General features: G+C 41.9%; 1 protein-coding gene across 4 annotated transcripts in view; it reads left to right on the top strand.

Annotated features, from left to right (window-relative positions):
- Positions 1–14,764, top strand: part of TSPAN4 (tetraspanin 4) — a 504,940-nt gene that overhangs the window by 254,798 nt on the left and 235,378 nt on the right. Inside the window, exon 1 of one of the 4 annotated variants that reach the window (XM_033155458.1) lies at positions 3,350–3,466. The exons of the other annotated variants lie outside the window; for them this stretch is intronic. Within the exon in view, the coding sequence (XP_033011349.1) occupies positions 3,400–3,466 (67 nt within the window). The 5' untranslated portion in view covers positions 3,350–3,399. Of the gene's footprint in view, positions 1–3,349; positions 3,467–14,764 lie in introns of those variants that run through there. 4 annotated transcript variants of the gene reach the window in all.

Here is a 14,764-nt window from a genome sequence, read left to right as displayed (position 1 = left end):
CAGAAATTTCAATACTAGGAATAAATCCTACTCATGAGTTGCAGTCAAATAAAGAAAATACTTATGTGAAGAAGTGTGCATGCACACAGAAGCTCATGCCAAGAACAAACTTAGTTGGTCTCTAAGGTGCTACTGGAAAGAATTTTTTATTTTGTTTTGACTATGGCAGACCAACACGGCAACCCACCTGTAACTAGTCTAATAAAGGTATATATTCTGGTAAGAGTTACAGGCTTGTAAATTCTAACAGAAAAACAGCTTTAAAGTCACATACGTATAATTCGTTACAATGTAGAACATAAGAGGTTTGACTCAACAACAAATGATATAAAAGTCCATATCCAAAAGTATTAAAAAGGTCGTTTTGTATGTGGAGCCGGAGTCAAGAGTCGATTCAAAGAAAGAACCCAGGACAGAGCCCTGTTTCGGTATGAACACCTTCGTCAGCTGGGAATATCAATAATGCATACAAATATATCAACATTCTATAGCAATGCATCAAAATTCTAAATTATCATAATTTATAAATTTACAGAATTATGTGGCATTTGGTTCCTTACCTAATGTGTGAATTCGTGTTAGTTAGTAAAGTACCAAGTGGTTCTATGTTTTTCAAATGTAGTGTCTGGAAATAATAAGTGCCAGCAATGATTATATGTTTTAAGTCAAAGTAAACATTATTAATTATGAATTGTAAAACATCATATAATTTTTGGGTTTCCTCACCTATGTATAAAGCGATCAACGTGTCTCTATGTGTTTATATATCATTTGTTGTTGAGTCAAACCTCTTATGTTCTACATTGTAACGAATTATACGTATGTGTCTTTAAAGCTGTTGTTTTGTTAGAATTTACAAGCCTGTAACTCTTACCAGAATGCATACCTTTATTTGACTGCAACTCATGAGTAGGATTTATTCCTAGTATTGAAATTTCTGGCCAGAGTTCTTGGTGTGTTTTTTTTTTATATTGTAGCACTGGCAGCCACTTTCCCAATAACTCCATTTTTAGCCCTCATCAGTCATAATGTGATTGGTTCAATATTAGAATCATAGAATCATAGAGTTGGAAGAGACCACAAGGGCCATCCAGTCCAACCCCCTGCCAAGCAGGAAACTGATGTATACATCAGCTATACATTGGATCTTCCAGCTTACTGTGTATTCCCTTGTTGCTTCTCTTATCATTGGGGAGGGGGTGGATCTGGATTTGGCCAAGTGCAAAATCCTTATCTCACCTGGAATACTGGAACCTAGGGAATGGACACTTCCTATTCTGCCCTTAGACTTGATTTGGCTGTTGAAGCTGCCCAGAGTGGGGTACAAACAAATTACTATTACTATTATATTACTACTACTACTACTACTACTACTACTACTATTCAAGTGATTGAGATAGAATGTGAGTTTAGGAGGCATGCTCCATGTATAAAAGATTGTGCACATTTGGTTTCCTACACATGCATCACCAAAATATAAATGAGCTCCTCATTTCAGAAACAAGAAGTGATGGTAAGAAAAATAGACTTGCTTATTGAGGAACTTGTTGTTTTTTAAACTGAGTGTCTGTTGTTGCTTCAGCTCTGCCCCTTTTCTTTTTATTAAGACAGTGATATATTAGAAATTGTTTGATTATAACAGAAATAGAAGTGCTTATGAAACAATAGAAATGTAGTTGGCACCATTTTTTTTAATAACTGAAGGCATTCACAGAGGAGTGCAGTTTAGAGGTTTGATTCAACAAATGTTTAATGGACTTGTTCATATCAAGATCCCACGAGTATTTAGCATCAAACATAACTTAATATACACCCATGGAGGAAAATTGTCTTTGAAGCAGCCCCAGGTCTGTGGCATTCTATAGAACTCAGCAGTTGTTTTTCATGCTACTGCTGTCAAGTTCTGTTCCTCTGTGCAGCAGAAATCATGGGCTTCTGTCGTGACTTTAGGATTGTAACCGAATCTGCTGCATAGAATGTGTGTATCTGCTGATAAGAATTCATTATATTGTCCTTTTAGGAGCTACAGTGCTTTCTGGGGAGATAGTTTTGTTTTAGCCCTTCTGCATTTTGTGGGTGTGTCTTATTTGAGGGATTGCAGCTTCCTGTTCAGTAGATATGGTATTATCTACAGTTACTCATGTTATGTTACTTTGTATTATACACAGAAAGCTGCTGAGTATTCATCTGTTACGCTAATGGCCCTGGATGATTGGCTGAGGTGTGTTGTCTCCTTATAGTGGAATATCTCCCTTGATTGGTTAGAACAGAGGTTTTCAACCTTTTTGAATCCATGGTTCCCTTGATCAACTACATTATTTCTGTGGCAACCCTGTGGGGCTCAGGAGCCCAGCTGTGTCAGCCCTTGCCTGCAGAGCTGGCAGCCTCTCACCCTTTTTCGAACATCCTCCCTTGTGGAGTGTTCCCTCAGTCTCCTCTCCTCTCCCCTCTCCTTGGGAGTCCTCTGGGCAGGTGTTGCTGCCTCCGCTAGATTGCTATTCCACATGTCATAATATAGTGGCCCAATTTGCACATCACATTGAAGCAAATTTTGATTTAATGTGAATGAGCTGTATGGTGGTGCAGGCTGCGCATAAGTTTCCATAGTGTTCCTCCCTGCTGTTGGACTGAGCTTTGGGGGTGGGGAGTGGGATGCTTTCTCCTGGGAAAGTGCCTAGTTTGCCCTTCCATAAATAGTATTTGGATGGGCAAAAGGGTCATTCTCAATGCAAAAAAGACCTGGCTTATTAGAATGAGGTCTACAATTGAACTGTGCCATGGTTTGCAGACTTAAGGTTGCTTTACCCCTGTTGCTTGAAACTTAATATTTCATAATTTTTATGTCTGGAAAGAGCATTCTTTCCTCCTCCTCCACTTCTTCCTTTTTCTTTTTTTATATCAAGTGGGGGATAAAATCAAATTCCTAAAAGAAATACTGTGTGCATATGAAATTAATCTCCTTGTTTTGGAGGAGCTGTCCCTAAAATGTTTACAGTGAAAAGTAAGAAATAGATTACACACACCCACACACACCCACACATGCATACACCCACCTCCCATGGATCAATAGCCTGACGTTTTGATTGTTGTCAATAATAGCAGAGTGTAAGCTCACTTTTTCCTGTTAGCAACTGTGCAGTTTAAAAAGCTACATCAAATGCCAGAGAACCATAGATCCCTAAAACACATCCTGAACTAGTTGGGAATGGTTTTTTCTTTAGAAGTCTTTATAGAACAGAGAGGCTGCGGCTGGTCAAGGGTAAAAATAGTTCCGAGTTTTCAACTGCTACATTCCTGCTGGAGCCTGAAATCATGAATCAGGACTCCGCTCAGACACTGCAAGGCTGAGCAAGGGAGCTGTGGTATGTAAGGCAGGAGGGGAACAAGCAGCAAGCCGAGATGAGTGTACCCACAGCTTCGCTAATCCTTTGGGATGGACCTGTCTTACTTGTGCAGCCCCAACCAGGTACAGTGTGTGTAGTGTCGTCTTGGGTTCTGGTGGCTCTCTCTAGCTCCGTAATGCTGTAAAAACAATGATGGCATGGTCTGAACTGTGCAAAATGTTTAATTTCCTCACCCTCAACCAAATTCAACTTTCTAAGGGCTCTGTCGTTGCACATGTTAAAGCTGACAGAGCTTTTAAAGTCCTATGTGTTGGCTAAAGTTTTAGATATGCACCTTCTGGCCACGTGCTGTGCTTGAATTTGAGTTCACCTATGTTCCTAGTTCTTAGGGAAAGTTTCCAGCCGCCAATTGTTTTGGGGGAATCTAGCTACTGGAATTTATGGAGATTCCAAGCCGCCCTCACCTGGCCAGAAGCATGATAAAATTAGCACTACTTCCAAGGCAGTTTTCAGCAAGAGAAGTTGCTAGGCATTTGGTTTTAGGGAGTTGCTGGAAAGGAGTCAGTAAGGCATAAGGATGTAATTTTATTTGTATAATGTATATGTATTTAACTGCTGATGTTATTTAGATGGGGGGGGGGGAATTAGTCCAACTGGTTTTTTTTAAATTTCTGACTCCTATCAATAATGTTAATATGTACTCTATGTAAACAGTTTAGAATTTTTTACACGTTAGCACTATACAAATTCTGATAAAGTCATTGTTATTTATTATATTGAATATAAATAGATAAATATGGTAAAATGTTAAAAAGGAATAAGTCATATGAATTATTATTATTATTATTATTATTATTATTATTATTATTGACTTAATAAGATCAGGTATAACTCAAAGTATAATTGATGTTACATCCAAAGATCACAGGGCGGTTCACAGCATAAAAACACAAAATACATAATAAAACAAAAACAAACCATTATCCCCCTCCCACAAACACATTTAAAAGGCCATAGAGTGTTTAATCAACTGAATACCTGGTTGAAGAAAAATGTTTTCACCTTTTGCCTAAAGATATGTAATGAGGGCGCCAGGTGAGCTTCCCTGGGATATAAACTTCATGTAGAAGGATCATCTCCCTCCACCAACTTGGCAGTACTTACCTTCTTATGAATCTGTAGTTACATGCCCTACAAGACTGGTAGTATGACCCCATCATCAACACACAGTTGGTATTTTTCAGGTGGCCTCATCTGGTTTGCGCCAGATGATTAACGTCCTTCTAAGTCTCCCATACACTGTACTGACATTGGTCTGGTTTGTATGCAATACTAAGTCAAACCAGTGCTTTTTTTCTGGGCGGAAGCAGGGGTATGCATACCCCTAAACATTTTGTGAATCCTTGCACTTTTGTCCATTTACTGTATTTATTTTTCTGGATTTGAACTATAAAATGGTGATTTTCTGGAGTCAAAATGAGAGTACCCTTAAATATATATTTTTTTAAAGAAAAAAAGCACTGACCCAAACTATGGCATGCTATAGTGTGAGCTAAGCCATGGTTTGACTTAGCATTATGTGCAACTGTGAGCTTGTGACTTGTGGACCACAGCACAGCGGGCTAAGGTTTACTGGGTGGGCTAAGGTTTCTGGATGTGTAAGACCAGCGTGAATGATAAGACAGCATTTTGGAACTGAAAACAGCCACAACTTTATTGATTATAGATGTAAGTAAGCTTTGGCATAGGCATTGGGTATGTATAGGCATTGGGCTTTGGCATAGGCATTGGGCATCAATGGCTGGCCACGTGGGTCAACCACACCCTACCACGCCTCCTCAGCATCTGCACCAGGCCATAACTGCTTCCCCACAGAAGGGTAAATGGTCTTCGACTAAACAAGATTTGCTTGTGGTTGATACTCATGTTATCTTTGCGGGAGACACACCACAATCTCTCGTTCACATGTAAAACTAAGCCACACCATGACTTAGCTCTCTGTAGTATGGCAGCAGCAGGACCAGGCAAGGAATGCAATGGCCACCATTTTCTAAATGGGTACTTCCATGCTTGCTTGTTCATGCTAAGCCATAATTTGGCTTGGTGTTCTGTGCAAGTATAGCCATTATACTTGGGCTTTCCAGACAGTGTTTTATCTACCCTGCCTCTACTGTCATTCCTCTGTGCCTCATAGACATACAGGGAACTACCATAGCATTCATTCTGCAATTAAAAAAGGGGTCGTGTGCAATGCATGGGCATATTCCATTCTCAAAACAAACAAACATGTAGATATTCCCCACTAGCAACAAGGATAATTTTATGTAGCATTGAGCCAATCAGGATTATGAGAGACTGTGATCACTTGCCCTAAAGATGGCTCTGACTTACTAGTGGCAGATATAGAGCATGACAGTTTAGGGGATTTGAGAGCTTGGTTTGTGTATTTGTATTTTATTGATCATCTGAAGAGAGCACAGTCATGGCAACCTTTTGTGTTAGCAAAATCCCTCTGACACATGATATATCCATAGCTTTCTTCATTTAGGAACGGGAATCTTACAGAGCATTGCAATTATAAGGTTAAGAATCTTCCACGCAGCATTTCTGCAGAAGGGTGTGGATTCTCATTATTTGTGTGTGTTTTTTCCTGTTCCCTGTGAGATACCCTGTTGTACTATCAAAGAATTTCACCCAGTCCCAGTATTGCATGACAGGCAAATCTCCAGCAGTTGCAGTGTGGGTGTTTCACCTGTCCCAAAATTTTCCTATTAATATCCAAAATGCAAAGGGTATTTGTGGCATTTGCTGATAGTTTACTGTACTGTTAGTATCTATGGGAAACCTGCTCTGATGCTATATGTCACACACCTCACTTGTAAGACCCTGATACTTTTTATCGCCTCTCCAGTTGTCTTTTGAATACAGCCTTATACTAGTCTACTGACATTTCTGCAAAGGACTGGGCACAAGCTTATCTTTAAGCATATGAGTAGTTTCATAGCCATTCCACTTTGTTATGCCCAGAGTGAAGTAGCTATTTAAGAGCTTGGCACGATCAAGGCAACACTGCACTTTTGTAGGGTCAAGTTCTAAGCAAAACTACTAAGTTTAGTGACACTGGCCAAGTCAGGAATTGTATTCAGCTTGTCTTTTGTCCTTATGACCTGTAGTCCTGTGAGAAGCTTGTTAGCTGTGAGCAGCATGATTTTTCAGGCTGTGGCAAAGCATATCCCTTATGTAAGTCTGTTAATATTTAGTATTTGTTATTAGTTAGTGTTTTCAATTGCAAAAGCACTTGTCCGATTAATGACATGTGTGTATATAAGACATTGAAATAAGTGGGCGTAAGCACATTTAATTCTGCATTGCATTATGACCCATAAGTAGAAACTTAAATCTTAGGGAAATCTTTAGAATGTATGCTATTGCTACATTCTCAAATTGTTGGAGTAGTTGTAAACAAGAAGGGCATTATCTCCACATGTGGTGGGCTTGTTCAGCTGAGAAATCTTGGAAGGAAGTAATCATCCAGGCAATTAGACAAATACTGCAATTAGACATAACTTGAGAACCTGCTAAGCACCTTATGAGGTTGTTTTAAACATTTTGTTCTGGATAAATATGACAGATTAGCAGCAAATCTTATAGTAGGGGATATCATACTGAATATTTGTCATTGCAGTGCTTCATGAACAAACCTGTTTGGAATATTGTGAATAAGCAAGATTTAGTAATGATATTAAAATGATACAAGAATAATATCAAATGGACAAATGTGAAGCAAACTAGGGTCGACCAGGCTTTATGTTGGGGGCAGAACCTCAGTTAGTTAAGTATATTTATTGATTTACTTTATTGGGGGGCACTTGATCCGCTCCCCCTTGGCTATTACCATGCTTGCAAAGGATGCTCTATAAATTTCCCATTACTTAGGTCCCAACTGCACATGAACAACAGGCATGCATGAATTCCTGAATTTCTTTCAAAAAGCAGCTGCAGTCCACCCACCTTTGGCAGGGGGAGAAGGACTAACGTTGTACCATTTTCCCAATGAACACCCCCGCCCCCAAGTATTTAACTAGTAGTGGTATATCGGACAGCTACTGGGGCCAAGACAGTTTCACCCCCTCAATGCTTTTTGAGGGGACCGGGCTCTTTGTGACGTGCGTGTGACGTCAGGACATCGTGTTGGGGCTCCCTCAATCAACTTCAGAAGATGGCGCCTCTGAGTAGAAGAAACAGGGCAGAATGAGAATGCTGTTAGGTCTTTCAGAAAAGAGCTGACTTGAAAACCTCTGCCTGCTTGCCTCTCCCCTATTTTGTAAATGGGAGTGGGTCTTTATGTTCAATCATGGTCAAGTGTCTGCTTCTCCCTGGTCTGCCTGTCACAGCACTAATGCAAAAAGGAAGAAAAGGAATCATAGAGCTAGAAGGGAGGGTCATCTAGTCCAACTCCCTGCAATGCAGGAATCTTTTTGCCCCAACAACAACAACCTTGTTGCTTCAAGGAGCCCCCCCCCCCACAAAAGCACCTGATGCCATCCAGTTTATAAAAAACACCATTTCCTTGTGCAAGAGACTTCTATTTGTCTGCCACATTCTGTTTTTAAGCAAACTCCTTTGTTTTACCTTAACGCCCCTCTCTATTTCCCCACATTGCTTTCCTTAAAGGTAAAAAGACTTCACTTAAAAAACAACAACAGCAAACCCTTGGCAGCCTTCCTGTGCTTATAGGAAATCCCAGCTGAAAATGTCCCAGGGTTTCCAGGAAAGGCAAGTGCCTAGGAAGGCTGCTGGTTGCAGACCAGCAGAGAAAAGATTTGTAGAATGAAAGAAAGTGCACTCCCCAAGTGCTCCTTGGCTGCCTTGAAAGGAAGGTGTGTGCAAACTCCTCCACTGAAAATTTCTCTCTCCTTGGATATTTTTCAAGCACAATTTCTTTTCTCATTATTGAATGGAGAATTGATGGAAAATAATGTGGGGTAAATTTTTGCATAGCTCTAGTTCTTGGCTTCATTATCCTTTGGAACCAGCAGGGTTGCCAGCTGGACAGCTGCAGCACTGACTTCCCTTTAAAAGGCCTCCAACATTGCCCCACTCCTCCACCGTATATGTAGCTTAGCTGCATCTTAAAGGGGGGGGAGCAATGGCATGGTTGTGTGTCCGCCACAGCAAAGCTCCCCCTAACTTGTGCATGCACATGAATCCTGACTATATTCTTCTGTTATTTCTCTGAGATTGCCTTAGAGAGTATTACTATGCTCATGGGAAAATACACTTGGAGATCACATTGGGGTGTGTGTGTGTGTGTGTGTAGAAATGTCCTGAGATGCCTAACAGGAAGCCAAGAGCATTCTGGGGCTTGAATTGTGTTTGTTTTTGGCACACATTGAACAAGGAATGGCAGAAACTCCAGGCAAGTTACTTAAGTAGTTTAACTCGGGTTAAGGGTCACTTTGGATTAATCCCAAAGTTTATTTGGTAAAATGTTTTGTTTTATCTAAATTAGCATACTTATCTTTAATGTTTGCTTTAATAAGAAGCTGCAGTTCCTCAGCACTTCTTTTGCTTTATCCTTGCAACTGCATGTGCTTTTCCAACATTGATTTAGCCTCCTAGGAGCCATTTCAGATAACATGGAACGTGCTGCCAAGTTCTTATCTTGTCTGAAATAACCCTATGAGGTAGGTCAATGGTATTTATGGGGGGGGGGGACATTCCTTGGCTGAACTGCCGAATATTCCTCAAGATGAGAAATGGTTCTACCTCCACTGTCACAGCATTGTGCCTTTGAATACCAGTTGCTGGGAGTAACCGATGGCCAGAGTCCTGTTGTGCTCATGTTCTGCTTTGAGGTTTCCCATAGGCAACTGGTTGGCCACCGTGAGAACAGAATGCTGGACTAGATGGGCCATTGGCCTGACCCATGTTCTTGTTGCTAACACTATCTCATAATGCCATACTCTCCCAAACAAGGACACACATGTGCTTATAAGGCCTCTTTTTCTCTCACAGATGGGCCTGCTTGCCCCGGCCCCCCAGGATTTCCCCCCAAATCTGTTCTGTGCTTTTGCAAACGTTGGACTTTCTCCTAGTTTGTTGATACCTCCCTTTGGTTTGGGGTTGGTGCCATGTTGGCTGTGTCAGCAATGACATTCACCTCCTGAACATTATTTATATTGGTTTTTCATGTTTTATTATATGAAGGACATAAAGGTGTATAATTGTTTAAGAGCTTACACAAATGGTCTTCTTTCACGAACAATAATGAATGATTCTATGATTCTGCGAATGGGAAGGAACCTTATATGATATCAGCATTTTTAGGTGGGATGGGGAGAAGTAAGCCACACAAGCCTGGGGGTTCTTCATTGTTAATGTATGTAGCACCAAGCCACAAGTTTGCATTATGTCTGGTGCCGTTTGTGCATGGAGATGACATAGAATATCAGTTTGGTTCAGGATTAAGCAGGTGGGAAAAGATTTTCATTGCGTACAGCTGAGGTTTGGAGGCTTTTTTTGCCCCTTAGGACGCGGGTGGCACTGTGGGTTAAACCACAGAGCCTAGGGCTTGCTGATCAGAAGGTTGGCAGTTTGAATCCCCATGATGGGGTGAGCTCCCATTGCTCGATCCCAGCTCCTGCCAACCTAGCAGTTTGAAAGCACGTCAAAGTGCAAGTAGATAAATAGGTACCGCTCCGGCGGGAAGGTAAACAGCGTTTCCATGAGTTGCTCTGGTTCGCCAGAAGCGGCTTAGTCATGCTGGCCACATGACCCGGAAGCTGTACGCCAGCTCCCTTGGGCAATAAAGCGAGATGAGCCCCACAACCCCAGAGTCATCCACGACTGGACCTAATGGTCAGGGGTCCCTTTACCTTTACTTATTCCTGCATATGCACAGTGATACCGCTTCGGGGACCTGCAGAATTCTAGAAACAATGTGCATGGCAATGAGTGCAATCAGTTCATGAGACCCTTGCAGGCTACAGAAACAACTGCTGTTGGTATCATTGGTTCATGCATGCATGGCAGGGCAGTTCTTTTCCCATGATTGATGTGTAATGCAAGTCACTGCTGGCAGCAGAGGTGCTGAACAGTGAGGGCGTTGGTAAGCTTGGGTGCTGTCTCATTTTGTTTTAGTACACGTCAGTCTGCAGCATCTAGCAATCTCCCATCCTAACTAGCAGTTCCAGTGCACTAGCAGGGCATGCGCTCTCCTCTTTCAACTATTTCTAGCTAGCATTTCCACCACAGAGTGTAAGACTCTGTTATGGATCATGAGCTAAGAAATCCATCACATGAGATGTGCGCGCTCATCGCATTTTCTGTCTATGAGGCTGTGGCATAGCTAATAGCTGAAGAGTCTTATTCTGGCAATGGGTAGTTTTTTGAAAGCAGTAAAATGTTCGTTCACATCATGGGTAGCTTTATCCGCTGGATGGTGAGTTAATGGAATATTAAGTGTAGAAGATGACCTTTCATTGAGAGTGAGTTATGAGGGCGAGAATTGTGACAAAAGTCTATTGCGTTTCTAAAGTTGTAAGCAGAACTGAAAGTTAATGCCATTTTGAGAAAAGTTCACTCAGGAATCTATCTGACAGAGATGCTTGGTAATCATTTTAGCTTCAATTATATAAGGCCACATAAAGTATTTGCTTGGAAATTCTCATGCCATAAATACAGATGGCAGGTACTAAAACAAATTGTCTCGTAAAGAGATGCTACAAAACAAGGAAATGAAACACCAAGTCCTGCAGTTTGTGATCCAAGGTGAGATGGAGGCAGAAGTAGCCGCATCTCTCCCAAACTCTTTCCCCTCCTTTTCCAGATTACTTTTGACCCTGTGCGGGGGGAAGTGTGTGTGTGTATGTGTGTGTTGGCAGGGTAGGTGGATAGATCACAATAATATTCTGGCCCCACCTACTGCTTTTATATTACATGAACACCATAATACTGTATTGTGAGGTACCACTCCAGTGTCAAAGCACAATATGTCAGCTGTACATTTCTCTCCATAGGGACTGTTAAGAAGTAACTTAAAATGTCTTTTCCCAAAGAGAAACAAAAACATTGTATAGGATGCTGCCTGGGCTATTAGCACTTCCAGGAAGAGAGAACCTTCACACATTTCCCCATTTTATTCATTCTCATAGTAATAAATAATGTACTTGCTTTTCACAAGTGTAGATGTGCTGAGCCAGGCCTGGATGACTGTGGTATGCAATCCAAACTGACTTCTTTCCTGTGAAATGTTTAGCTGGAGAAGGGAGGGCTTCTCTTCCACCCTGAATCAGAGAGCTGCCTATTTAGAGGAACTGCAGGTCTATCAGTGTGGGTGTTGTGTGCTGGAGTGTGGAAGCACTCTTGTCCTAGGGCCATTTCATTAGGCCTAGCATGCTAGGTCATTCTTGTTTCCTCTGAGCTTTCCTGCTGGTGGGACTAGAACTATTGCTGACATGTGAATGACTGAGTGTCATAGTTTTTGCAGGAACACAGAGAAAGCACAGGATGTGGCATTGTGCACGGTATGTAGCTCCCAGAAAATCTCAGCCGTTGTTTTAAAAAATAAGTTTTTAGCCCATACATGTGGGGAAATATGCAATGGATAATGCCACATGGTGTGTGCATCTGAACGAAGTCTGCAGTTCTACAGCTTGGATTCCAAATCCTGGGAATGAATTAAGCACTGAATACTTGCTTCTTGTAATAGTTTGCTTATGTTCCTGTTTATAGACCTGTCAAAGGCGTTTTCTCTAACCTAGAATAATGGAATAGACTTTTGCCTACTATTCCACCGAGAAATTTTCTCCTTTATGAACTTTTTGTAGAGAGGGAGGGAGATATGAAGTCATTCCATCTTAATGTCTCCTCCCTTAAATACTGTATATTGTTTCCAGTGTAGTAAACCTCCATAAAAAAGTAATAGCTTTAGCTAACTTTTATGTTAACTAAATGGGCACACCCTTTTCTCTCCCTTCCCTTTGTTTTTTGCTGATAAAATATTGCTGTGGGATTGGATTGTTTCATTAGGGTAGTTGAAATCGTGAAACTCAAACCGAAAATAGTGTGACAGATGGGAAGAGAAATGCTGAAGACTTGTTATACTGTATGTCTGTGGTCATACCGTCTGTTATGTAGACAGGTGCCTTTTAGTTCACCTTGTACATCTGTAGCCTTAGCAGCAGGTGCTGCTTCCAGACAGCTGAATAACGCTGGTGTGATTTCTGAGGAATACAGAGGACATCTTGTTGTATTGTTGCCATAAGTGAGTTTGAATGGGGGAGATGGAGTCTGTGTGTGTGTGTGTGTGTGTGTGTGTGTACATGTGTACGTGTTGGAGGTTTGGAAGATGGGAGAATGTCCTGACAAGAAAGGGGAAGATGAACCTTTCAACTCTGCTTGGCAAGGAATAAATATGAATAGAAAGGTGTCTTCCCTGCAACTGACAGTGCAGATTGAATGTGAGATGACGTGTCTCAGAAAGACAGGGGCACAAGTTCACTTTTGAATGGGGGACAATCTGCCAAACATTTCAGAATAAAATTAAATATGTAGTAGGTGAGAAGTCAACATATCCCCCCCCCCCCGTTTTTGAAAGGATAAGTGACTTTACGCAGTTGTCAGAAAAGCTGTTGAGTTTGAGTTTTCCTTTGCCAGCCCTGTGATGAACTGGGGGTTCTGGTCCCCAAAAACGTATGCCTTAATAAATGTGCCAGTCTTTTATGATGCCACAAGACACTCTGGTTTTGCTACAGCAGACTAATATGGCTACCTGCTATGGAATTTGTCAGGCCTGGCACCTGCTGAGATGACAAACCACTTGAGTCTTGAGGCATCTCTTCTCTGGAGGTGTAGCCATGGTTTCATTTTTCACAGCCAACTATGAGTTGCATTTCATTGATCACATTGAGTTTCATATGAATTGCATTTCATGTATCTGAAGAAGTGTGCATGCACGCAAAAGCTCATATCAAGAACAAACTTAGTTGGTCTCTAAGGTGTTACTGGAAGGATTTTTATTTTATTTTTTGTTTTGTTTTGACTATGGCAGACCAACATGGCTACCTGCCTATCATTGATCACAGACAAATATCAAATACCATGAGTTCTGTTTTTGAGATTCCCTTTAGCTTGGGAGTGAGATTCATCATTTTGACACCTACAGGCTGGAATTCTCATGCTTGAGAATGAGAATTCTCATATATCCAGTGTAGAAGAGGGCTGGAAAAGGTGTCTTTATAATTAGTATATGGTAGGTATGGTTTATTTCACCGCATACAGTATCAGTCCAAATAACAGGGAATGTGGGTAGTTGTTTCTTTTGCACAGCAGAAACATAAAAGACTGGCATGTGTCACAGAGCTTGCTGGTCAGTAATCACACAATTCAAAGTTAGAGTTGAGTGTCAGGCCTAATGAGTGCAGCAGCTCATTTCCGGTGGTCGAGAGCCAGTGTGGTGTAGTGGTTAAGAGCGGCAGACTCGTTATCTGGGGAACCGGGTTCGCGTCTCCACTCCTCCACATGCAGCTGCTGGGTGACCTTGGGCTAGTCACACTTCTCTGAAGTCTCTCAGCCCCACTCACCTCACAGAGTGTTTGTTGTGGGGGAGGAAGGGAAAGGAGAATGTGAGCCGCTTTGAGACTCCTTCGGGTAGTGAAAAGCGGGATATCAAATCCAAACTCTTCTTCTTCTTCTTCTTCTTGCTCCATGAAATCAGTTGCTGAGACTGAAAGTCCCCACCTCCCCACAGCCACTTAAGTGCCCTCTTTTCTGGGGCTGTTTTCAAGCAGTCAGAGACTGCGTCTGTGTGCAGCCTGTTGCCACACCACTGGTTCTGGGAGACAGGAGGAGGGGAGCTTGTCAGAGAAGGAGGGAGAGACACCCATGACTCTTCACCAGCCTGACTCACCTCTGCCTCTTGACCTCACTCCTCCCACTTGCCTGCTTCATCTTCTGCCCACAATTCTTGACTTCTGCCTGCCACAGGCTCTCCTAGCTCACTAAGCCCTGTCACCCCTTGAGCTTCTGCGATCTCCTCTTTCCACTCTTCTCCCTCTAACCACCCATTGTTGTCCCATCACCGCTCCCCAGACTAAGCCTTCTTCCCTTGGTGGTTCCCCAGCTGCTTCTTCCAACTATTCCTCTGCATCTTGTAGCAGGCTTCCTGGGGGCATCTGGCTGGCTACTGCTGGAAGCAGAATGCTGAACTCAGTGGATGCTTGGTTAGCTCCATCGGAGCTCTTCTTATTAACTGGGGCACCTCCAAAGGAACAGGTTCACTTTTAACTTCAAATGCTCCCTCCCCAATCCCTTCCAGGAAAATAATTTTAAAACATAGCACATTCTTATGCAAGTACTTGATCAATTGATAGTAAGAACGCAAGAGGTGTCCTGGCATATTTAGTCCAGCATTTTCC

The sequence above is a fragment of the Lacerta agilis genome, chromosome 1 (genome assembly GCF_009819535.1).
Source record: "Lacerta agilis isolate rLacAgi1 chromosome 1, rLacAgi1.pri, whole genome shotgun sequence".
In the NCBI taxonomy this organism is placed as follows: domain Eukaryota; kingdom Metazoa; phylum Chordata; class Lepidosauria; order Squamata; family Lacertidae; genus Lacerta; species Lacerta agilis.
Note: the sequence above shows the minus strand (reverse complement) of the source record. Positions and strands in the feature narration are given on the sequence as shown.